This window comes from Quercus robur, chromosome 2 (assembly GCF_932294415.1).
Source record: "Quercus robur chromosome 2, dhQueRobu3.1, whole genome shotgun sequence".
Classification (NCBI taxonomy): Eukaryota; Viridiplantae; Streptophyta; class Magnoliopsida; order Fagales; family Fagaceae; genus Quercus; species Quercus robur.
The window spans coordinates 76846104-76872469 of NC_065535.1; the positions used below are offsets into that span (position 1 = coordinate 76846104).

General features: G+C 36.4%; 1 protein-coding gene across 1 annotated transcript; it reads right to left on the reverse strand.

Moving 5' to 3' along the window:
• Positions 1-3137: 3137 nt before the first annotated feature.
• On the reverse strand, positions 3138-10095 carry LOC126715095 (FACT complex subunit SSRP1). Its single transcript, XM_050415531.1, has 16 exons — positions 9934-10095; positions 8548-8733; positions 8204-8309; positions 7188-7324; positions 6790-6873; positions 6611-6705; positions 6427-6535; positions 6147-6233; positions 5980-6072; positions 5631-5828; positions 5387-5532; positions 5157-5304; positions 4637-4735; positions 4359-4538; positions 3556-3634; positions 3138-3450 (listed from the first exon to the last, which is right to left on the reverse strand). The coding sequence occupies exons 1-16, from the start codon at positions 9985-9987 to the stop codon at positions 3323-3325; spliced, it is 1929 nt and encodes a 642-aa protein (XP_050271488.1). The 5' UTR covers positions 9988-10095; the 3' UTR covers positions 3138-3322.
• Positions 10096-26366: the final 16271 nt, after the last annotated feature.

Sequence of the window (26366 nt, forward strand, 5' to 3'; positions counted from 1 at the left end):
TTTGGGTACGGATTCAAAAAATGGGTGTCAACACTAGTTTCTACCAAAACAAAGGCTAGGTTTTATTTTTTTTATTTTTTTTACAAAACTTAGCTTTTAGATCTTTTCTCTTGATTTTTTAGTTTTTTATGTTATAAGAGGAGAGAGACATAAAAGGGTAACAAAAATACAAATTTACACATGTTTTTAATAGAGGTGGGTAACATGAGACAAATGTAACTTACTTCAGGTGGGTAAAGTGTCAAATTTTAAATCACAAGTATGCAAAGTGTTTTTTGGGCAAACCATAGGTAAGCAAAGTGTAGTTTCCTTTTTTTTTTTTTTTTTTTACATTCTTACTTTTCAAAACAACTCACATTAGATTATTTATTTTACACTATATTTCATTAAAATATCAATTTTTTTTAAAAAAAATTTATCTTTCTTTATACATAACAACCATTATCTACTCTCTTATTTCATTCTCGAGATACATAAAGAAAAAAAAAATGCAAAATGAATAGTGCGTTTAAATTTACATGATTACTTAACAGTTAGTAACCATATATTTTTACACAACTTTACATGGGTTAATTAATGTAGGTTAATTTTAGGCTTAATTGATTAAAATATGGTGTTTTTTATATTATATAAGCAATTATGTGAAAGAACCCTCTTTTTTGTAAAATTTCACACTTAAAAATATAGTTTGTTCATGGTTTTCATACAGGCTATGTAATTTTGACAAATTGTCAAATCCTAACCTCGATAATTGTCGTTTGAGATATAGTCTTATAAATATGTGATAAAAAAATAAAAAGTAAAAATTAACCTATTTTCAAAAAAAAAAAGTTAAAATTAGTAGATAATTTGCAAAAAAAGGTTGTGTAAAAAAACACAAAGATTTATGCCTTTTGCTAAGCACACTCCAAGAAGTCGGCTGTAAAAATACAGCACTTCTATGTACTCAAACCTCAACCAGAGTTTCTCAACCAAAAAAAAAAAAAAAAAAAAAAAGTCTCAACCAGACACAAGACAATAAAAATTAATTTAAAAAAAAAAAAAACAAAATGGGTTCTATTTAGCTCAACTACTAAAATCTCTGATAGTTGAATTTGGGGTTTAATCCCTGCCTATACCAAAAAAGCGATAAATGTCTTGGTCTGTTGATAAAGAGCCACTATTAGTAGTAGATTTATAGATTGAAACTCTCTTAAAAAGAAATTTAATAAAAAATAAAAAATAAAATAAAAACTCACCGATACCCTCAAAATATAACCCTGCGTAATATAAAACCCTTTAGCCACTTTCTAAGGCCCTCAAACACTGCCAAACAGTTTTTAAAAAGTAATGTAATTTTTTTCTCATATTACATAGTTTTATGTTTCTTATTTTACAAAATATACTTTGAATATTTTCTAACTTTATCAAAAATAATTATACCTTTTTATATTTCAAACATATAATAAAAAAATATTTCTATACATAAGTTGCTTTCTTCTATAAAAATAAAAATAAAAATAAAAATAAAAAAAAGATTTTTTTTTTTAGAAAAATATATATATTGTTAATTGCTAATTTTATTTTTAAAAAAAATGGTGTCTAAAACATTCTGTATTTTATAAAAATTTAAATTAAAAAAAATCCTTTAAATTTCTTAATTATTTTCTATATATATATATATATATATAAAATAAAAAATAAACTAGTTGGATTAGGTCAAAACTAACCCGGAGTAGATCAAGTCTAACTTGTGTCCTACCTAGCCTCACACCAAAATCCCCTCACCCCCCCCCAAAAAAAAGGTAAATTTCACAAATCTACCTTGAGATTTGTGATAATACCAACTAGACCCAAAATATTTTAAAACCCACCAATTTGGACAGCAAAAGACAACTTTGTCCATAACTTTTATTCTCTCTCTCTCTCTCTCTCCAAATCATAAAATAAAATAAAAACCCTTTCACAAACCCATCATCTTCGTCTTCTTCTTACTTGCCTTGAGATAATCCACTGCCTTTTCGGGAGTCGGAGCTAATGTCAAAGTCTTGGCTTGAGCCTTAAGAAGCTCATTTGGCAACAAAACCTTGTTGATCATGTAGATTGCGATCGATTTCTCGTCGATCAAAGTGTGGTGGTGGTGTTGAATCTCTCTTTTCTCTCAGCTGCCTCCCTTTCACCTTCTAACTTTCTCTTCTCAACTTTCTCCCTCTCATGCCCTAACTCTTCAACTCTCTATCTCGTGGTTTTGGGTGAAGGAGCAACGGTTGAGTAGTAGATCTATGGGTTGTGTTTTGAGTGGAAGTGGATTATGATTTTGGGTAGGTGAGTTGCATTTTTTTTTTTTTACTTGGTTTTGGTTTGTTGTTGGTTTTTGGGTGGCACCGTGCCAGTGGAAGTGGTTCAATTTTGATAGTTGTGGTTGTGGGATGTGTGGGTGATATGGGTTTGTTGGGCGGTGGGTTTTCTAGGCAACTATAGGTGTGGGTGATATGGGTTTATTGGGTAGTGGGTTTTCTAGGTAATAGTGGGGTCATGTGCACGATATGTGTTTGCACACATAAATTAAAGAAAATACACTTGTTAATGATACATTGACTGCACGCATAAATTCATTGTAGTTATGTTTTCTTTTTTGGATATATGCCCACAATTTGAGTTATTTTTAAAAGAAGAATCATGTTAACGAATACTCTATAGGCACATTCTAAAGATTGATAAATACTCAATTATAAGTTGTAATACACATTTTTCAAAAAATAAATATTAGCGTCCATATATGTATTAGAAGTCATTCCAAAATGGTATGGAGATATCTCTTTTTAAGTAGCTTAATACAAAAAGGATATATAATTTTGGGTGGAAGAAAATCCTAAAATGATGATAACTAAATTGAGAACAATTGAATTATCAAACATGCTACTTTATCACTAAAGCCTCAAATGAAAACTAATGCGCAATTCTGTGTGAAACATTGTCACCCTTAGAGCCCGTTTGGATTGAGGAGGGAGGGAGGGAGGGAGGTGAGGTGAAAGGGAGGGGAGTAAAGTAGAATTGGCAAAAAATAAATTAATTTTGGGTCAATTTCACTATTTTCTACTCCCTCTCCTTTCTCCTCAATCCAAACGGATCATTAAAGTACTTAGAAGTCATAACCAGGCACCAAACCTGATATGGAATTTTCATTACCAACTAGCCCATCAGTTAAGGATAGGAGAAAATAGCTTCTAACTGAACATGCATAGATACATTGTCAAATATCCCACAAATATCTAGTATTAATCTGAGCTGACCAATACAACACTTGCACAAAAACTGGAGGGATAATATTATCTATGCTAATCTATGCGCTATCTGATTCATTTCCTGAATCTATATTCATTGGTTGTGGGTTCTTGTAGCCGCTGATTTCATCCTTGTAACGTTTTTTATCTTGCTGAGCCTTTGCTTCATATGGTTCTTTCTCCTCCACTGCACACACATTCAGCACAGATGGGAAAGTATTAAGATGCTGCCAAGTAATACAAGCTATAATTGGCAAATCATACAGAGTTCCTGATGAAGTGCAATGATTACCTGTCATCTTTTTCCACTTATCTCCAAGAACTCTTCCCACCTCTGTAAACGCAATTCCAGGGTTGGTTTTCTTTACATTCTGTGGTCAACATGACTAAGGTTAGGAATATACTCATGACCAACACTCAACAATTACTAGTTGCATGTATTAACAACAAAAAAAAAAAAAATGACATTTGTAAACCCCCATATAAGAAGAATTACTCTGTTAGATTGCTCTATTTTCTCACATTGCAATCAAAGACATTTTCACTTGGCTCAAAATAGAACTGGCTGACCATGGGTAGGAACATTAGTCGGCTTGGTAATGGTTGAGTCGGTTCAAGCCAGGATGGTTATCCATATGTTATACACCGATACATATGCACTCAACCTGAACCGAAACCATTACGAATAAATTTATCATAAAACATTAACAGAAGTCCTGCATATTAAAATCCATACTTTCAAATGTGCCACTTCAAACCCCCACACTTTCACTATTGTGCTAAACACTTGAAAATTTTGAAACACCTGAGACCATAGGTGGGGTTTTGTTTGGAACAATAATTAAAGTATGGGGTTTAAAGTGATACATCTAAAAGTATGAGGTTTCACTTGTCACGAGGATAAAACTCCAGGATTTTTTTTTTTTGGACTTTCCCTGAAAAAAATATCAACAAAAATCTGCCCTGACCTAAAATATCCTCTCCAGGCCCACATAACCAACCCATCCATGCCATCTAATTTCATTTTTCCCTTGAACTTGTACTATACCAACAAAAGACATAATCAGTGCTGTAAATGTAGGACAGACAACTCACCTCTCTTTCCATTTGTGAGAAGAACATGAAACCAGACATTGCCCTCTTGGGTGCATTTGGGTCCTTTTTCTTTTTCTGTTTCTTCTTCTTTGAACCATCTTCATCTCCATCTCTAGATTTCTTCTTAGAAGAAGATGCCTTCGAAGATGTCTCTTTTCTGGATTCCTTTTTGGCAGGCTTCTGAAATTTGGCATTCATTTAATGTGAGTAACCAAATAAAATCTAATCATAATCCTCTTAAAAACTGAACAAAAAAAATGACAATAAAAATGGTTTGCCTCTTTCTCATCTCCACTTTCACTAGCATCGGATTCCTCCTCCCCAGAATCATCAGTTGGAGAACCTCCATCATCTTTGTCAATGACGAAATCTTCATCCTGCAGAAAGTCATCACATGTAAACACACTTCTCAAAAAGCATACCCAGAGACATACACAAGCAAAGCAGTGGCAGGCACACAAGCATACCAAAAGACAAGTACAGAAACAAGAGATAAGAAGACATGAAGAAACACTGAAACACATGGGCTGAACAACTGGATCGCATGAACGCTAAAATACATGAGAAAAAGCTAAAAAATGCAAAGACGTCTAAACACATACTAGACAGTCAGAACAGCTACTCAACTGCATGCAGACAAACATGCACACACACACACAGTTTACTATAAGTTTCAGGATCCCACATTTTATAAAAATACCATAAATGTCAAAATTTCTTACATGCTTTGCATGTCTATGGCAGCCACCCCAAAAAAAAGGAACAAGAAAACCAAAAGTATTAGTAGGAAGATTTTACCTCTTCATCACTCTCATCTCCACCAGCTAGATTCTTAATGCGCTCAAGATGTGGGTCAACAGCATCATCATCTTCATCCTGAAGAACACGTGCCACACCATCTGCAGTTTGGACATCTCCCAGGTTCATAATTTTCAATCCCTTCCCACTGCATGAATTGCCCAAAGTTGAGAACTTGAAGACAACTAGATGATTGCTATCCATGAAATGAGATGAGAAAATTAAATTACCTGATGAAGTCAAAAAGATTATGGTATTCATTCCTCTGGATGTTCCGAAATAGATGTTCTTGCTCAGTTTTCAGTCTTATAAGAAGATCAAAGTAATGCATATTTGAGCCACCAGCAGCATGCCTCTCAAATTCCAAATACTCGATCTATAATCAGAAATAAAATAAAATGGGTCAATCTCCATGTGGTGTCCATCACACTATATCAGATTTATAATTTATCTGCAAAAGTTAAAACACTGTACCTCTTCATGAAGAATAAGCGTAGGAGGTTTTGGTAGAAAGAAGAAACTCTTTTCAAGTGGATAGAGGACCCCATCTTCAGCCTTCAATGATGACTTCACAGCATAACCATCTTGACAACTACGGAATTTTCCTGGTTTAGTAACTTTGGCACCAGACAAGCCACGCAATATTGTTGTAAAAACTTCATGAATGAGCCCCTGTTTGTTCAAATCAAGCCATCAAAGAACTTAAATGTGAATCTAGCAAGCTCAGGTCTCTAAAACTTATATGCAACTCTAAAGTCTAGCAATTAAGAGCTAATAAAAAGAATAAGAAAACAGAAACAAACAAACAAATGAAATATATTACCTTATATGAAGGTTCTAGCTTTTCCTTGTATTTGGTGTTCAAAAGATCTTCGCTCATTGTCAGGTCGCTATGAACTACAAAGTCAGTTTCAAACTGTGCAAGAATGAAGATATGAGAACATGGCAATAATAGGATCCTATAGTGATACACTGAAACCAACAAAATACCTGCAAAACAATATGTGGGTACAAAGTTTGCCCTTTACGGATTGGTGGATCAAGAGTAACAACAACGAATGTATGTGGCTGATTTGACTGCATAAATGTACAGAACAAGGCCATATAAATTTTGATCGGTATTACAGAAACCAGAACTGATCAATTGATCAAAGGCAATTATAAATTGCATGATACGAATACACATATAACAATCTATACACATGATATGAATATACATAAATTGACCATTTTAATCAGCACCCTTATATATCAGCCCCAAGAAGAAAACCTTAGGAAGTAAAAACAGCCGAACAACACTGCTGTACTGAATTTTGAAATCATTAGCTTGTCCTTGGAGACGTAAGAATGAGAGATGAAGTTCAACATTGTATCGCCCCCTGCAAAAAGTAAAAATTTATGTTAGCCATACATGAAGGGAACATATAAAGTTCTCAGCATCCCACAACACCTACCTTGGCGTGAGGATAGCAATACCCTCAAAGGTAACCACAGCTTCTTCACCTCCAGCACCAACATCTGCCATTGACATAATTTTGTCACGGAAAACCTAACACAGTTGATGGAAAAGACATCAGTGACAATCACAATAAGTAAATCACACAATTTTACCACATAGCAAGAAGAAACCAACCTGAGCAGGAGGACGATTCTCATCACCAACAAATTGGGTGTTAGAATTAGGTATATGAAAACTTATCTCCATCAATGAATCTTTCTGTGATAATAACATAAAAACAATCAGAAAGCAATAACATTAATCTCAAACAAGCAATCTAAAATTAAAATATTTGTTGCCATCTAGGATAATCTTATACTAAGTACCTTCTCAAAAATAGAGAAGTCATATACCAAGTAAAGCATTTTTTTAGGGGCCGCAACTAAAGCCTAAATTTAAATATAGCAGTTCTGAAAGTAACTATGTGTTCATAAACATCCAGTTCTGAAAATAACTATGTGTTCATAAACATCCAATTAGTGAGTACTTTGCAGTCATTCAATAAACATAAGCTTAAATACACCCCCACAGACCTCATTAGCTCCAGTTGTATCATCCACATGGAACTCTAAGATTACATCATTTTTCCCTTGAAGCTGAGTTTGTGAGACATCTGCTAGAGATACCTCAAAGGCTTGCTTTGAACCAACCAAAAAAGTCAGCATATTCCCTGAAAAAAGCAATAGAGAAGGGATGAAATTATACAATCAGGGCAGCCTACTACTACTAGCCTAGTAGCAGCAAAAATCATATATGAAAGATAATCAACATACTTGTAACAATTTTAAAAAAAATAAAAAAACTCTACTTTCTATAACACTGGTAAGTTCTAGATAGAGAAAAAAAAGGGTAAAATACTATTTTGGTCCCTAAACTTTAACAAAATTTTGTTTTTCGTTCTTAAACTTTAAAAAGTTATTTTTTTCATCCCTAAACCTTGTAAATAATAGTTTAAGGATGAAAAACAAACTTTTGGTAAAGTTTAGGGACCAAAATAGTATTTTAACCAAAAAAAAAAAAACTCTCATGATATTGCAGAGAGGATAATAAGAAATAACAATTAAAGCTGAGGAGACCACAAGATTGCATGTATGAGAAGGTTTCTAAAATACTTTAGCATAAGTTGGAGACATCACAAAATTCTAATTTGACAAGCAAGAAACTCCAAATTATTTTTTGATAAGTAAATTTATTTAAGAGTGGGGAAAAGAAAAAAAAAAAAAAAGGAATGGGAAGTTTACAAAGGAAAAACACCAAATAATGGTCACTTCAAGGATGGTTCACAAGATTTCATGTAAATGACATTGTAATTTTCTTGAAAAACAATAGAATTCCCAAAAAAAAAAAAAAAAAAAAGGAAATTTCTATAAGCTATGGTAGTGCCATCTGAATTTATCACTTACCCAAAATAAACACACAGACAGAGAGAGAGAGAGAGAATCTACACCAACCAAAGAACATTCCCACAAGCCAGATCAAGGGTAGCATAACACAAGATGATTTAATATATAACATTCAGAAAAAAAGTGAGTAGAAAAGAGTAACTGACCATTTAAATAAACTTCTCCCCAATTCCGTCCACTGACAGAAAGTTGTTTCTCCTCCGGTGTTATGCCACAAGCGTTTTGGAAGAAATTGGTCAAATTTGTGACATCCTACAGCACGAGAATAAAAGAGCAACATAAGGATAAGCTTGTTTTGGGCATTTATGCATGATTAGAGATATTTCCATATTATTATCATTCAAAAAAGACATTGACACACAACAGATGCATGGAACAAGAAACCAACAGCTCAGCTTGTTAACACAAGCTAAAGTGCATTTCTTTTATAGCATTCACTAAAATAGTTAAGAGAGAGAGAGAGAGAGAGAGAGAGAGAGAGAATATTAACCTGGTCTCGAAATCCGGTAAACTTATAGTATAACCCGTCTTTGATCCGAACACCAAGTTGATTTGACCTTGGGACCTTCATCCATGTCACCCCCATGATGTCAGCTTTATCCACCTCAACTGCCTTACCACCTCCTTGTTTCTTCCATAAAATGCCTCCTGAAAATACCTTCAGCTGCCCTGGATTCTGCATTCAACATATGACAACATGAAATCATTATGAATATGTCAAGATTTGATTTCAGTAAAGCATAACATCGTTTGGGCTAGAGTAATTAAGTCTAAAAAAATGCAATAAAATAAAGTTTTAATAGCATTATCAAGAGGGCACACTTAGAAGCTTTCCAAGCCTTTATATTTTCTTTTTTCCTTCTGGGAAGCATTCTAAAAATTTCCTAACTTTACTTAATAATCAAATTTACCAATCTCAAAAACCTTTGGCAATTACTAAAAAGTTTACATGATGTGAATCATGTGAAAAAGATTTTGAGAGTCATTTCTACCCCCAAAAGTATTTAGCAATTAAACAGCTCAAAACAATATATACATAAAATTGGGAGAAAAGATATAAAATGAATTAGGGTTCCTAATTGAAGACACAAGTAAGTTCCAATAGCAGCATTACAAAGTTCACTTTTTCTCCTGCAATTTCTCACTAACCAAACAGCTTATCTAGAACTTCCAGGTATGCAATTCAAAAAAATTATCAAAAGCAGTGAAATTAGGGTCCCACAGTCAGTAAACTAGGGTTTGCAAAATGCATCATTTTCCTCACGAGTAACCAAGCAAACTTAACAAACCAAAGCCCAAATTCTCATAATCAAACGAAAAAAAAAAATTACTAAAAACACAATCAATTAGGGTTTCAAAAAGACCATTTTTAGCACCCACAGTCACCAAATCCCTAATAAATCATCTCAACTCCTCCCACTATCACTGCAACCAAACGTACCATATTTGAAAACTTTAAGAAAATGCAGCGAAATTAGGGCTCTAAAGTCACAAATTAAGGTTTATAAAACGCACCATTTTCCTCACGAAGTCACCCAACTAACATAACAGATCAAACTCCAAAGCCAAAATTTTTCAGAACCAAACTAAGAAATAAAAAATAGTAGAACAAAGAAAAAAACAAAATCAATTAGGGTTTCGCGATTAGCGGCCAAACAGTCACAAAATGTCAAAATCCCTAATCTTCTACACCTCCCACTAACGGCGCAACCAAACGCACCCAACCACAGAGAGTTACGTTGTACATGGAAACTACTTTAGGGTTACGAAATAGCGTTGAGAAAGAAAAAGTAAATCGAAGAACAAAAACTCATAGCGAAGAAATGGAAATCGCAGAGCAAAACGAAACGCACTAAGAGAGAGAGAGAAAGCTTACAGTGCCTCCACGGCCGCCGAGAGAGATATTGTTGAAGAGGTGACCGTCGGTCATGGCTCACAAATCGAAATTGAAATCACAGAGCAAAATAGGTTTTCAGAGAGAGAGAGAAACGGATTTGGAAAATGAGAGTGGGAGAGTGGCTTTCTGAACATATATATAGGTAGAGAAGACGGTGCGCATTGCGCACACTACCTTCTGGCGCGAATTTGGATATCATAAGCTGAGGGCGTGTACTCTTTTTGTGTCGGATGAAAAGGCTATACGGCATGTCGTTTTTCATTTTTGTCATCGACAAAATTGTTTCTACTTTCTTAATAATGTGATTTTCCCCTAATTTATGCATGTTTGGCATTCCGTTTTGAAACCACACTTTCTCAAAGTAGAACTTTATGAACAATTTTTTTAAACAATTCAATTTCGAAAAGTAGAAGAATTATGTTGTATCGAGACAAATGATACATTAATAAAGATGCTTGCTTAAACCAAAGCCTAGGACCAAAGCTTAAAGATTAAAAGGAAAAGTTTTTATAGCAAACTGTCTGTAAGATAGCTTGGGCAGCTGTGTTAGATCTACCACCTGTGGATTGATTGTAATGTTAGGATCCATAATGGCATGGCTAGATTAGATCAAATTTTAAAATTGAGCATGCAAGTATATATGTAGGATGTTAGATATTGATGGTTTCTTTAGTCAAAATGTTCCAAATTCTGTTTCAAATTGGGTGCTCTGTAACCTTTTGCATCTGACTGTTTCTTTTTTTTCTTTTTTTCTTTTTTATTGGTGCTAGTATTTGTTGTGGAACAAGATCTTCTCCATTTCAATAGAAATTGAGAGTCAATTTCACGATTAAGATTTTCATTTTCATTTTCTATGAACCAGAGAGGATTATTTTCCTTTTATTTAGGTTCTAGTGTGAGCTGATTATTATGTTTCTTTGTTGTTGATTATAATCTGGATGTGTTTGCAGCTTAATGCTTGTGTATCTGGTTTTTTTTTTTTTTTTAAACAAAATAGCTCATTTGTTATTATTATTGTTTTTTATATTAAAAAGGCTTCAAAGCCTAGTAACAACTCGTGCATTATTAGTTGCCATAATTTCTTCTATAATTCTGTTCTTCACAAATTAGCAACAACAAAAAAAAGTTCTGATTCTTCACAATAAGCCGTGATGAGCAGCACCAATAGGCTGATCATGTAACCAAGAAGCACCCCTTTTTTTTCAGTCACTAATCCAACTGATCGTGTATGGTTTTGATGTAATTGGAGGTTCGATTCTTTTTTTTTTTTCTTTTTTTTTTCTTTTTACATTCCTATATTCTTGATCAAATAGATTATTGAGCTCAGTATTAGCCTAACAGCAAGATGTTGGACTCAGAAGATTCCAATTTATAAAGTAGAGATAGTACAGGCACCAAGAAATTTTTGGCTCAATGGTATTGCCCAATACTTCCCCACATAAAGAACTCAGGCTTAAAAAATTAAATCACCTTTTTCCCCTTGTTATAAGAAGGAAAAAAATGAGCAGAGGCAAAAGCAATTTCTTGGGTCATAATGTGAGCTAAAGGAATATATGGGAATACGGCAGCTAAAGGAGAATTCAACAATCTGGGAAAAATAAAGGCGAAATTTATTGGGTCTTAATGAGGCTTTAATAATGATTTATACAAGCCAAGTTAGGAATTAATGAAGACTAGCATTTTCACGCACACTAAGTGCGTGTTGTAAGAAAGTATAAGTTATAACTATAACTAAAAGAATAGATAATTGTCTTACATTACTTAAGAGAGTATATTATATGTAATTAGGGGTGTCTAACCAAACCTGGTACCCGACCAACCTGCCCAACCCAGCCTATCCAGCTTGAGAACCAAGTGACCCAACATTGACGATGGTTGGCGACAGGTCTCCACCCCCAAAACTCGAGACTAGCGGGTTAGTTGATGGGTTTGAGCATGGAAAACTAATTTTCAACCGACCTAACCGAAAAACACACCAAAAATTGCTGTTCTCCGCCAATTGGAGTGGTTAGTTAGTCTGGTTTTGTCTAATTTGTCGAGATCTGCCACATCGAGATCTCACCTGATCTCTTCAAGATCCGGCCTAATCTTGTTGAGATTCGCCAAGATCTCTTCGAGATCCGATCAGATCTGGCAAAAACCAGTAGATTTCGACAAAATTTAGCTGATTTCTGCAAAATTCAGCTGATTTCTGCAAAATTCGATAACATTTTGCACAGTCCAAAACTGACCGAGACTCGATCGAAAACCAATAACATCCGACCACCCAAATCGCTTCCTTAGGTGGGTCCAGGTATAGGAGACCCGAAGTGATCGGGTTGGGCACAAACCCAACCCAAATCGACCCATGGACAAGCCTATGTGTAATATAACATGTCTCACTCTCTTTTAAAAGTTACCATGACTTTCGAGTGGAGTTATAGTGTCTTTGTGTTAAACCTCTTTACCTTTCCCTTTCCCTTGTGTGTGTGTGTTTGTTTCTAGAAATATATATATATATATATATATATATATAAAACTACAAGCAATTATAGTTTATATATACAAGACGTGTATCAAAAACATGTGTCTTAATTTTATGGAATTTGGTAATTTGATAGTTAAAACAAGAGAGGAAAGATTTGAAATCTAGATATCTTGAAAAAATTAAAAGGTGTAGGTTTTTTATGGTCGTATTATTGTTGCATTCTTCCCTACTAAAGCATTATCAACTCTAAGTTGGGAACAACTTATTTAACTTTTACTGAAAATATACTAAAATATATTTGTATTTTGAAAAAAGTGAGGGAAAAAAAAAAGGTGAGGTTTTAAAAAAAAAAAAGCAAAAATGCAAAACTGACCCTCTAACTTTCAGTTTTTTTTTTTATTTTTTATTTCAGTCATCTAACTTTTAGTTTTGTCATTTCAGTCATCTAACTTTCAATTGTTGTCAATTTGATATTCCGTTAAACTTTAGTTATATCTTGCCGTTAATTGAGCCAAAACAACGTCGTTTTGGCTTTTTTTTTTTTTTAATAAATTTCAGAATTTAAAAGAAAAAAAAAAACCAACAAACAAACTAAGGGTCAATAGTCTCCAAGACGACGTCACAGAAGCAATAGTCTCCGAGACTCACCTAGTATGTACTTTATACGAGATTGCTACGAATTTATGTACGTGTTTGTGTGTATGTATGTGAATTTCATTTCTTTTTGTTGCAGAGGAAGGTCAGGTGGAGTTGCAAGAGGCAATGAAGTTACGGAGCAAGAGAGGAAAGCACGGAAGAGAGTGTTGGAGACGAAGAAGATGAAGGATACTCCACCGTCGTCATTGTCGACAACAACCACCGCCGACCGGCGAGATCCTCAAGGCACTAGAAAGTCGCCGATGAAATGATCGGCGTCTCTTTCCCAAGAAAAGCTCGCTCCTGTAAAAATCTAAATCTCCCTAACACCTCATCGTTTTGTGATTGTAGGTACAAAGAAGAGGAAAATGGAGGGTGAGAAAAGTTCGGGTACGGTTGAGAACAGTGAAATCGAAAGCGAACAACTTGAAAAGACTGAAAGTTCTTCACCAAAAGAGTGTGTCATTGGAATCATAGCAAGAGGTGGATGTTGCAATAACAGTGATAATGGAGGAGGAGGATCTGAAACCGTCGGATAAAGAAGCCAAAATCAGAGATTGTGTGTCGCCAAGGAAGGAATCAATTACTCCTTGTGGTGGTGATGAATTGAATGTTGTTGAGGATGTTCAAGATTCCACAAAAGAGTAAGCCATTGGAATTTAACCTCAGGTTTTTTTTTTAATTCCGAAATTTATTATAAAAAAAAAAAAAAAAAAAAAAAGAGCCAAAACAACGTCATTTTGGCTCAATTAACAGCAAGACATAATTGGAGTTTAACGGAGTACTAAATTGACAACAATTGAAAGTTAGATAACTAAAATAACAAAATTGAAAGTTAGAAGACTCAAATGAAAAACACTAAAAGATAGAGGGTCAGTTTTCCATTTTTGCCAAAAAAAAATGCACATAAAAGCTATAAAAAATAAAAATAAAAAAATCTTAAAATCTGTTCCCAAACACACACTAGTTGTATTAATAGCAATGCAAAAGTTTACTTATGCTTTTTGCTTAAAAATAAAAAGTGGGTTCTATAGCTCAACTAAATTTTATTTTTATTTTTTAAAATAAAATCCATAAAAAAATAAAAAAAAATAAAAATCTCTTATTGTAAATGTAGGGAGCGGGTTTGAGCGCTTCTTCTATTGGACGAGAGGTCTCAAGCCCAACTGGCCCAATACAATGAATTATTAGAGAATGGGCTTAAGAACTAGGTGTTAGTCTGAACCACAATCGCTAAGCACGGTTAAATGCGGACAGACCAATAAGGAAATGGGTTCCGACATGAAATGTTGTCCCCGGGTATTTCGTCCGAGGAGCTTGGTATTCTTCTTCTTCTACTTTCAGTACCAGGTTACAGCGGTTTTCAAGACCATGCAGACTGTTACAGTTTTCTCCTTTTTCTCTCTTCCTGTACTTTTTCCGCGATCTCCCATTCTTGGAAGGTCTCTCTCATTATATACTTCTTTCCAGTCGATCTTGACCCTCCATCTGTTGATTGTGCAGGTCATTACTCGAGTGCTCGTCCCATCAGCCACCTTCCCAAACCCTCTGTGAGTTGCGGCAACCAAAGCCGCACTGTTCAGGAGTCCTTTCCTAATTAATACGGCCAGGACGTTAGTTAGGCGCATTAAATGTCGAGATGACAGTTTTTCCTTGACCTGCTCCTACATGATACTCCCGTGTGCGTCCTACTGTACTCGTCCTTTCTTCGGGGAACGCTCTGGGAGGCTGCCTTTGATGGCATGCCGTTCTTTCCTTCTAGATTCTGGAATGCCGATAATGTGAACACCGTTAAGAATAACGAGACCCAACAACGAAAGGGAACCCAAGATCGTTCTATGAACAGATTCAAATGGAAGACCTCGACCCGTTGTTTATGACAAACAAGAACCTCGGTATAAGGAAGACGCCACAAACGGTGGTGAAAGCTCCATTTTATAAGTCAAGATGAATGCCACGGGAATTCTCGATAAGTTCGAGTAGTTCTTCAAAGAACCAAAGAGAATAAACCTCACAAGTTTTATCAATAATATCTTAAAAACGTTTACAGACTTAGATGACTATTTAAGGGTTCCTTAAAACTTGACAGACAGGAAAATATATTCTAAAATAACTCCTAATTGATACCTAACCATATTAGGAATAAAGTTTGACCTAAAAAGTATTAAATGCACCTAAAAACAAGAAAATAAATCACTTAAACCTAAAATAACGTTTTTTACATAGACCCAAAATATTTCATGCAAATTCTTAGCCTTGACCGGATCCTTCTAGAACTTGAATCAAGGTAACGATTTTTTGTTACCCACGTTGATCATGCTCAATGGGCCTCCACGAATTTGCTTGAGCCCATAACTCTTGGATGAGTCCGTTAAGTACATCCTTGAACTTCTTTGCTTGTACTCTCGTAACCAGCCCAATTGGTACTTGAACGAGATCCTTCAAAGCAATGCCTTGATCTCCATCATTCCCTTCCTCTTGAAAAGGATTTGCCCTCAAATCATCACCTACATCAAAAGGACTCAAATCAATAACATTAAAAGTGGCACTTAGATCGTACTTACCAGGTAAATCTAGCTTGTAAGCATTCTCATTGATACGCTCGAGGACTTGGAGGGGACCATCTCCTCTTGGGAGCAATTTGGAACATCTTTTCACTAGGAATCTTTCTTTTCTCATATGCAGCCAAACCCAATCTTCGGGTTCAAAAATCAGTTTGCGACGTCCCTTGTTGGCTCGTATGGCATATTGCTCCATTCTTCGCTCAATGTTGAGTCTTGCTTTCTCATTAATCTGCTTCACAAAGTCAACTTTCTTTTTACCATCTAAATTAACGTGCTCCGTCAAAGGTAAAGGAGATAAATCCAATGGAGTTAAAGGATTAAACCCATACACAATTTCAAATGGCGAAAATTTGGTAGCAGAATGAACAACTCTATTATATGCAAACTCAACATGTGGTAAACATTCTTCCTATGTTTTGATGTTCTTTCTAATGATTGCCCTCAATAGAGTAGACAAAGTCCTATTTACTACTTCAGTTTGACCATCAGTTTGTGGATGACAAGTAGTGGAAAACAATAGCTTAGTACCTAGCTTACACCACAAAATCTTCCAAAAATAGCTCAAGAACTTAACATCTCTATCCGAAACAATTGTCCTAGGCATGCCATGTAATCTCACAATCTCTCTAAAGAACAAATCAGCAGCATGTGAAGCGTCATCCGTTTTGTGACATGGAATAAAATGTGCCATTTTAGAAAATCTATCCACGACCACAAAAATTGAATCTCTTCCACATTTAGTCCTAGGCAATCCTAACACAAAATCCATTGAAATATCAATCCAAGGCTTACTAGGAATTTGTAAAGGCGTATACAAACCGTTAGGCTGCACTTTGGATTTAGCTTGCCTACATGTGACACATCTACCACAAATCCGTTTGACATCTCGTTTCATGTGAGGTCAATAGAAGTGTTCCTGCAAAATAGCTAAAGTCTTTGCAACTCCAAAATGTCCCATTAATCCCCCACCATGTGATTCCTGCACTAATAACTCCCTTATAGAACAATTAGGCACGCATAGCTTATTTTCTCGAAATAGGAATCCATCAAGCTTAAAGAACTTACCAGAGACGATTTTCTCACAAGCTCGATATTCCTCACAAAATTCATGGTCTTCAGCATATAATTCTTTAATGTGTTCAAAACCAAGCAATTTTGCATCAAGTGTGGAGAGTAAGGCATACCTGCGAAAAAGTTCATCGGCGACTACATTCTCCTTACCTTGCTTGTACCGAATGACATATGGAAACGTCTCTATGAACTCCACCCATCGCGCATGCCTTTTGTTTAGCTTGTGTTGGCCCTTCAAGTGTTTCAAGGACTCATGATCAGTGTGAATCACGAACTCCTTAGGCCATAAGTAGTGCTGCCACGTCTTTAAAACCCGAACCAATACATACAACTCCTTGTCATAAATTGGGTAGTTTAAGGCTGCCTGGCTGAGTTTCTCGCTGAAGTAAGCAATTGATCATCCTTCTTGCATAAGAATGGCTCCTATACCAATACCTGAAGCATCACATTCAATTTCAAACGTTTTAGAAAAGTTGGGCAAAGACAACAAAAGTGCGTTAGTTAGCTTCTCTATGATTAATTGAAATGCCTTCTCTTGTTCTTCTTCCCACCAAAATCCAACATTCTTCTTGATCACTTCGGTAAGCGGTGCGGCTAAGCTACTAAAATCCTTCACGAATCGCCGGTAGAAACTAGCAAGTCCATGAAAACTACGAACATTACCTACACTTGTGGGACTCGGCTAATCTTGGATTGCACGTACCTTCTCTTCATCAACCTATATACCTTGTGCACTAACAACAAATCCCAAAAATACAAGCTTATCGGTGAAAAAAGTGCACTTCTTTAAATTAGCAAACAACCTTTCTTTCCTTAGCACATCTAAAACGTATTTCAAATGTACTACATGATCGTCTATGTTTTTGCTATAAATAAATATATCATCAAAATAGACAACAACAAATCTACCTATAAATACACGCAAAACATGGTTCATAAGTCTCATAAAGGTGCTTGGAGCATTAGTCAAACCAAAAGGCATAACTAACCATTCATACAAACCATATTTTGTTTTAAAGGCGGTTTTCCATTCATCTCCTTCTTTTATCCTAATTTAATGATAACCACTTTTTAAATCAATCTTAGAAAATATGCAAGAACCATGCAGCTCATCTAACATATCATATAAGCGTGGGATAGGATGACGATACTTTACCGTTATGTTGTTGATGGCTTGGCAATCAACGCACATTGTCCACGTCCCATCCTTCTTAGGTACAAGTAAGACCGGAATTGCACATAGGCTCATGCTCTCCCTCACGTGCCCTTTCTCCAACAATTCACTTACCTGCCGTTAAAGCTCCTTTGTCTCCTCGGAATTGCTCCTATAAGCTGGTCAGTTTGGAATGGTTGCACCGGGAACAAAATCAATTTGATGTTCAATCCCTCGGATTGAAGGTAACCCATGTGGTGTTTCCTTGGGGAAGACATCCTCGTACTCCTGCAAAAGAGAAACAATAGAATTAGGCAAAGTAAGGTCAAGTTTGTTAGTGTTTAAAAGTGCCTCTTTGTACAAAAGTACAATCATCGGCTTATTTGAAAACATTGCTCGCTTGATCTCACTCACTTTTGCATAGAAATTCTTTTGTTTTCTCTCTGATTTTCTCTCAAGGGCCAAATTTTGATTTTCTTTTTCTCCCTCATTTTTCTCGGCTTCTCTCTGATTTTCACTCTTTTTCTTTTGCTCACTCTCTTTCTTTTGATCACTCTCCTTTTGTAATCTTACTTGATCCTTGTATACTTGCTGTAGTGTCAATGGTACAAGAGTGATTGATCGTTGATTAAGTACAAAAAAGTGCTTGTTCGTAAAGCCATCATGCTTCACTTGCCTATCGAACTGCCATGGATGCCCTAGCAATAAGTGTCCCATTTGCATCGGTACTACATCACACAACACTTCATCTTCGTATTTACCGATTCGAAATGCAACTAACACTTGCTTGTTCACCCTGATCTCACCACTATCATTTAGCCATTGCAACTTGTACGGTCTAGGGTGCTTTACCATGGGCAATCTCAATTTCTCCACCATAATTGTGCTTGCAACATTAGTACAACTACCATCATTAATAATCACACTACATACCTTGTCTTTAACGTAGCACCTAGTGTGAAAGATGTTCTCCCGCTGTATTTCATCAACTCCTTTTGCTTGCAAACTCAATGCTCTCCTCGCTACCAATGTCAATGCGCTAGGGGCTAAATACTCCTCCTCGGAAATATCCTTTAATGGCGGCATGTCGTCGGTGTCGGAATCTTCATCATCGGTCACAATTTCACCATTGGCTTGCAATACCATGACTTGCTTGTTTGGACATTGACTTGCTATGTGGCCCCTGCCTTGACATCTAAAACATTTAATATCACGATTCCTAGAGGTAGAGGCTTCGGTTTTACCTTGAGGAATGTGGCTAGTGGTCGAGGACTTGGGCTTGAGTTTGGACGTTTGTGACTTGTCCAGCGACTTAGCATGACTCGATTTCCAAGAGGTAGAACTAGAGTTATGGCCTGCACGTGTCCCATTCCCTCTCTTGAGTTGTTATTCCACTTTAATAGTCATATGCATCATATCTTCCAATTCCACATAACATTGCATCTTTACCTTATCATGGATCTCCTGGTTTAAGCCAAGCAAAAATCTAGCCATTGTAGCCTCCCAATCCTCCTCTACATTAGCGCGGATCATAGCAATCTCCATCTCCTTGTAGTAGTCCTCTATGCTTTGACTCCCTTGTCTAAGACCTTGTAGCTTTTTGTACAACTATCGGTAGTAGTAACTTGGAACGAATCGCTTTCTCATCACTACTTTCATCTCCTCCCATATGTCTATTGGTTGTTCTCTATTCCGCCTCCTATTTATCACAAGCTAATCCCACCAAGTAATAGCATATTCAGAAAATTCAATCACGGCTAATTTTACCTTCTTTGTCTTGGAGTAATTGTGGCAATCAAACATGAACTCCATCTTCTTCTCCCACTCAAGATATGCCTCAGGATCAGACCTACCTTGAAAGGACGAAATCTTCATCTTAATACCACCTAAGTTGTTATCTTTGCGATTCCTAGCTTCTTTAAATCTTCCTCTAGGTCTCCTATTGCTAACAATGGAATCCCGATCTTCTTCTTCATCAAAACCAAACCCATAATGCTCTTCATCCTCCTCCCTCGGTGGAACTCTTTCCCTTCTATGCAAATTACAACCGTTTTGTGGTTGCTCCTCACGTCTATTCTCCATCTGATCTATCCGTTTGTGAACCTGCGCCATCTCCATCTTCATCACACGCCTCATCTCACTCATCATGGCCTCCAAAAACATTTTCGGATCAGCTAATTTTGTATCATCTTCAGCAATGCTCTTACCACTATCATGAGACATGATTGCTGCAAAACAAAGGATAGAAAAAAAAAAAAAAAAAAAAAAAAAAAAAAAAAAAAAAAAAAAAAAAAGGAACCTCACGAATCACTACCTTACATGTTTACACTCAAGAATGTGGATCACTCTCCACTCGTGTTTCACTCAAAATAATATGGCTTTTACCCTCTGATGTTCTCACCACTCTTGCCCTTTTCCACTCGATAATTCTCTTTCAGTTCTTTTGAAACTAAACAAACAACTCAAAATTTCCAGCAACAATTCACCAAGAACTAATCAAGGAATCTCATATTTGAACGTAAGAAATATGGAAATTTTTAGATTAGAATTAGAAGGAATATGGCAGTTTTGGAATTTTGGAAGCACAGAATAGTGAATTTTTTTTTTTGTTCGGACTCCTTTCTGTCTTCTTCTTCTCTCTCTTTTTTTTTTTTATTTTTTATTTTTTATTTTTTTTATTTTTATGATTGGCAACTAGCTTTTGAGAATAATGAAATAAGATTTTGAAAAATAACTAAGAGATGTGAGACCAGATCAATAGTTTAGACATCAACAAGACAAACAAAGATTAAACAAATAGGGTAAAGGAAATTAGGCTAAGAAGAGATAAATATGTTAAAGGATAGGCAAACCTGAACTAGAAACTGTGCTCTGATACCAAATGATGTGAACCCCATCAAGAATAACGAGACCTAACAACGAAAGGGAACCCAAGATCGTTCTATGGACAGATTCAAATGGAAGACCTCGACCCGTTGTTTATGACAAACAAGAACCTCGATATAAGGAAGACGCCACAAACGGTGGTGGAAACTCCGTTTGATAAGTCGAGATGAAGCCATGGGAATTCCTGATAAGTTCGAGTAGTTCTTCAAAGAACCAAAGAGAATAAACCTCACAAGTTTTATCAATAATATCTGAAAAACGTTTACAGACTTATATGACTATTTAAGGGTTCCTTAAAACTTGATAGACAATAAAATATATTCTAAAATAACTCCTAATTGATACCTAACCATATTAGGAATAAAGTTTGACCTAAAAAAGCATTAAATGCACCTAAAAACAAGGAAATAAATCACCTAAACCTAGAATAACGTTTTTTACATAGACCCAAAATATTTCATGCCAATTCTTAGCCTTGACCGGATCCTTCTAAAACTTGAATCCAGGTGACGATTTTTTGTTGCCCACGTGGATCATGCTCAATGGGCCTCCACGAATTTGCTTGAGCCTATAACTCTTGGATGAGTCCATTAAGTACATCCTTGAACTTCTTTGCTTGTGCTCTCGTAACCGGCCCAATTGGTACTTGAACGAGATCCTTCGAAGCGATGCCTTGATCTCCATCAGCCGAGAACAAAATCGTCCTCGACAACATCTCTAGGCCATTTTGGATTTTCATCATATGTCCTCAGACATTTTTCTCTCCTCAGCGCAGGCCTTGAGCCCAGTACAAAGTGGGCCAGGGTCGCCAAGTTCTTTGGCCCCACAGTAAAAAATTTTATAAAAAAATTAAAAAAAAAAAAAAATTTCTGAGTTTGAATCCTACCTACTTGCCTACACCAACAATAAACCATCGAAAAAACAAAGCAAATCAAAACAAAACATAAAACCAATAAAACCAAGTGACATGAATCAAAACGGTGCTTATCAGTTGTCACTCATGACTTTATCTGTATCAAGAAGAAAAACTCAATGGACAAGGTTGGGCTTAAAAGCTCTCGTACTTTATAAAGTGCAAGCAACTGTTAGATGCCAAAAGAAGCCCACTGTTTTACTATCAATGAAAGGACAAAGCCCATATTAAATCATAATACCCATATTCAAGACCATGTAATCCATACATTAGCAACTAGTTTTATATGGATAGTTTATTGTTTTTTGTCGGCTTATATATGCTTTCTTTTTCTTTTTTTGAAATATAACTGGAATTTCATACCAAAAGGAAAAGTGAGTACAACAAAGCCAAAAGGCAAGCTCAATACAGAATCATACTACAAACCCTCTTCCTGAACAACCTGAGCTACCATGGGAGGACAAACTCCCTTCCAAACATAAGAATCTTCCTTCTGCCTAGCATATTGCGCCAGCACATGGGCTGCCTTGTTGTAATCCCTTTTCACATGCTTGATATTCCAGCTACTAAACGAAGATAACAAACCACTAATCCCTTGATACACATGGCCAAGCCAGCCACATGAATCAGCTGCTGTGACTTTAGAAACCACTATTAATGCATCAGATTCCAAAATAACATGAGATAGCTTTTGCTCTTTGGCAAGAAGAAGACCACACTCCATAGCTAGAGCTTCAACTTCCTCCACCGAATATTGACCCTGAAAATATTTACAACAAGCAGAAAGAACATTACCATCTACATCCCTTATAACTACCCCCACACTTGAGTTTTTTTCATTTTTAGATGTGGCACCATCTACATTAATCTTAACATAACCGGGTGGAGGTGCAGTCCACTTCCCATCTGTCTTAGCAGAGCCTTGAGAGCAAACCATTGAGGCACTTTTGAACTCACAAATATATTTTTCAGCAAAACACCAAATCTGGTCCGGATGTTGACTTGAGGCCTCATGCACAATTTTATTCCTATTATACCATATTGCCCATGCAGCCCCTAAGAAAACCTCCAAGTCACAGGAAGTACCCAATTCAACAAGTTTCATAGCAATATCTATAATATCCATATTTTCATCCAGCAAATCGATGGGACTATTTACCCAACAGCTCCATACTCTCCTAGCCACTTCACATTTAACAAAAACATGGAAATTTGATTCTGGCTCTTTCCCACAAGTCGGACAAATATCACAAATATTAATACCCCTTCTTTGCAAGTTCACAAAAGTAGGAAGAGCATTCATACACATTTTCCAAGCAAAAATACGTACCTTGGGAGGAATGTTCTAGTGCCAAAGTTTCTTCCAAAGAGGGCTCCTAGCATCACCCGAGGAGCTTTCACCTTCCTCCCTTGTGTCTAGCACCCTAACTACAATATAATAAGCACTCTTAACATTGAATTCTCCCTTTTTATTACCCACCCAAATGATTTGGTCTTCCGGAAGGCTATGGTAGTGGGGAATATTTAGGATAGTTCTTGCTTCAAAGGGCAAGAACAAAGATCTTACTACATCACTTTTCCACCTCCTTGTGTCCCTATCAATCAATGCCGAGACCTTAGGATAATCATTAAAATGCTTTTGTGGGGGGGGGGGGGGGGGGGGGATTACTTTGTATGTTGTTGGAGTAGGGAGCCACTTATCCTCCCAAATATAGATCCTTTCGCCATTGCCAACTTGCCACCGAGTACCTCTTTTAACTACTTCCAACCCATTGAAGATGCTCCTCCAACTATAAAAAGGGCTGGAACCAAGTTTGGCATTAAAAACATCACCATGCGGATAATATTTCGCTTTATAGATTTGGGCCACCAAAGAGTTAGGATTCGAAATCAATCTCCAACCTTGCTTAGCTAGCATAACAAGGTTAAAAGCCTGTAAATTTCTGAACCCCATTCCTCCATCCGGCTTGGACTTACACATCTTCTTCCAACTAACCCAAGCAATCTTAGATTCTTGACCCCTTTGGCCCCACCAAAACTTTCTTATCATTCCTTCAATCTCATCACAAATACTTTTTGGGATCTGGAAGCAGCTCATAGTGTAAGTTGGTATTGCTTGAGCAACGGCTTTAATGAGGATCTCTCGGCCACCCACTAAAAGCATTTTCTCCTTCCACCCCGATAATTTTTTCTCCACCCTCTCTTTGATTTCAGCAAATATTTCGACTTTGGACTTGCCAATGATTGAGGGTAGGCCAAGATATTTTTTGTGTCAAGTATCCTGCATTGGACCCAACATATTCAGTACTTCACATCTTCTATCATTCGGGGTATTACTGCTAAAAAAGACTGAAGATTTATCCGCATTGATTTTCTGACCCGATGCCATCTCATATAGCTGGAGCACATCAATGAGAGTTTGGCATTCTTAACTATTTGCCTTACAAAATAATAGGCTATCATCTGCAAAAAACAGATGAGTGATCTTGGGACAGCCTCTACATATTGATACTCCACTAATTCTTTGATTCATGGCAGCATTATTAATAAGAGAGGAAAAACCATCTGCACACAACAGAAAAATATAAGGTGAAATTGGGTCTCCTTGATGGAGACCCCTCGACGGAGTAATACTACCATAAGCAACACCATTAACAAGGATAGAATAAGAAACAGAGGTAATGCAATGCATGATCAACTTTATCCATTTTTCATGGAAGTCCATTTTCTCCATCACTTGTTTAATAAAACCCCACTCTACCCTATCATATGTTTTACTCATATCCAACTTTATTGCCATAACACTCTCCTACCATCCTTCTTATGTTCTAAATAGTTCATAAGTTCAAAAGCCACAAGCACATTATCAGTAATGAGTCTCCCAAAGAGAAACGCACTCTAATTTTCTGAAATAATTTGAGGAAGGATAATTTTAAGGCGATTTGCTAACACTTTTGATATGAGTTTATAAACAACATTACACAGACTAATAGGTCTAAAGTCTGTTATTTTTGTGGGGTTTTTTATTTTTGGCACCAGAGTGATGTTTGTTCTATTTATCTCTACCATAGACATATTTGAATTAAGCACATTTAAAACCATGCATATGACATCATTACCAACAATACCCCAATATTTTTGAAAGAAAATAGCAAACATACCATCCGGACTTGGAGCTTTTGTTGGGTACATCTGTTTTAGAGCTGCCTCCACTTCCTCCCTTGTGAACTCTTGAATAAGGCGCTGATTCATATCTTCAGTGACTTTAGTTCGGATAGTGTCAAGGACTTCCAAGATGCGAGTCGGATAAGAAGTAGAATACAGATTCTTGAAATATGACACAGCCACTTCTACAATCCCATCAATAGACTCATGCCAATTCCCATTTTCATCCCTAATACTGTTGATAGTATTCCTCCTTCTCCTATCTGAAGCCTTGGTGTGGAAGTATTTCGTATTTCGATCTCCAAGGCCTAACCATTGCACCTTTGATCTCTGATGCCACATAATTTCTTCACTATCCAATAGTTCATTAATCTCCTTTCTTATCACATTAATCTCACTTCCTAAGCTGCCATCTTTATCTCTACAGACAAGAGTACTGAGAATCTCCCTCTTCTTCTGAATTTGCTTAGGAATTTGCCCAAACTCCATTTTGTTCCATCTAGAGAGGTTTTCAGCACAATGACTCAATCTAGTAGCTATCCCACTAGGAGAATTTAATTCTTGGCTGCCATCCCAGACTTCTTGGATGATATTTTTGCATTCCTCCCTTCTTGCCCACATCGCTTCAAATTGAAAACTACGTCGATTGGGATGCTTTTGAACAACAATATCATTAGAAATAAGCAAAGCACAATGGTCAGATGTGGATTCCACCAAATGATGCACTTTTATTTTTTGTAATGATCAACCCACTCAGGAGTAGCCAAAGCACGATCCAACCTTAAATACAATCTACTCTCATCCTCTTGCATATTACACCAGGTGAATTCAGGACCACAGTAACCTAGATCCTTGAACCTACAATGGTGTATTGTCTCTCTAAACTCATCCATCTGTTTTTGAAATCTTTGAACCCCACCCAATTTCTCTTCTACCGATGCAATTTCATTAAAATCACCAAAGCATAGCCAGGGCAATTGATACTTTTGGCTAAGGCTTTTCAAAAGATCCCACGACTCCTTTCTCTGATGAGTTTTAGGATTTCCGTAAAAACCCGTAATACACCATTGAAAACCAAATTCCGGATCAGTCACAAATGCATCAATGTAACTCCCTGAATAGCCTTGAATTTCCACCTTTATGTCCCTACTCCATAACATGGCTAAACCCCCACTCCTCCCCACACTAGGAACAATTAGACCGTTTAACAAACCAATTTTAAATTTCTCTTTTTCCATCCGATATTTCTTCATTTTTGTCTCCATGACAATTTTAGGCTTCCAACGTTGCATGAGTTCGCGCAACACTCAAACTGACCGGGAGTTCCCAAGCCCCCAGCAGTTCCATCCCAAAGTAATCATTGGTCCAAGCAGTGCTGCTCAGCAATCACCGCCGTTTCAGTAAAAAAATTTACCCCATCTCCATGTTTCTCCTCACAAAAATGTTTTTGAACTCTATCATCCCAAACAAACAACATATCATCATTAACTTTTCTTTTTTTACTTACCTCTCGAGCTTGCTCAGACTCCTCAATATTTGGAGTCTTTCCTTTTTCCC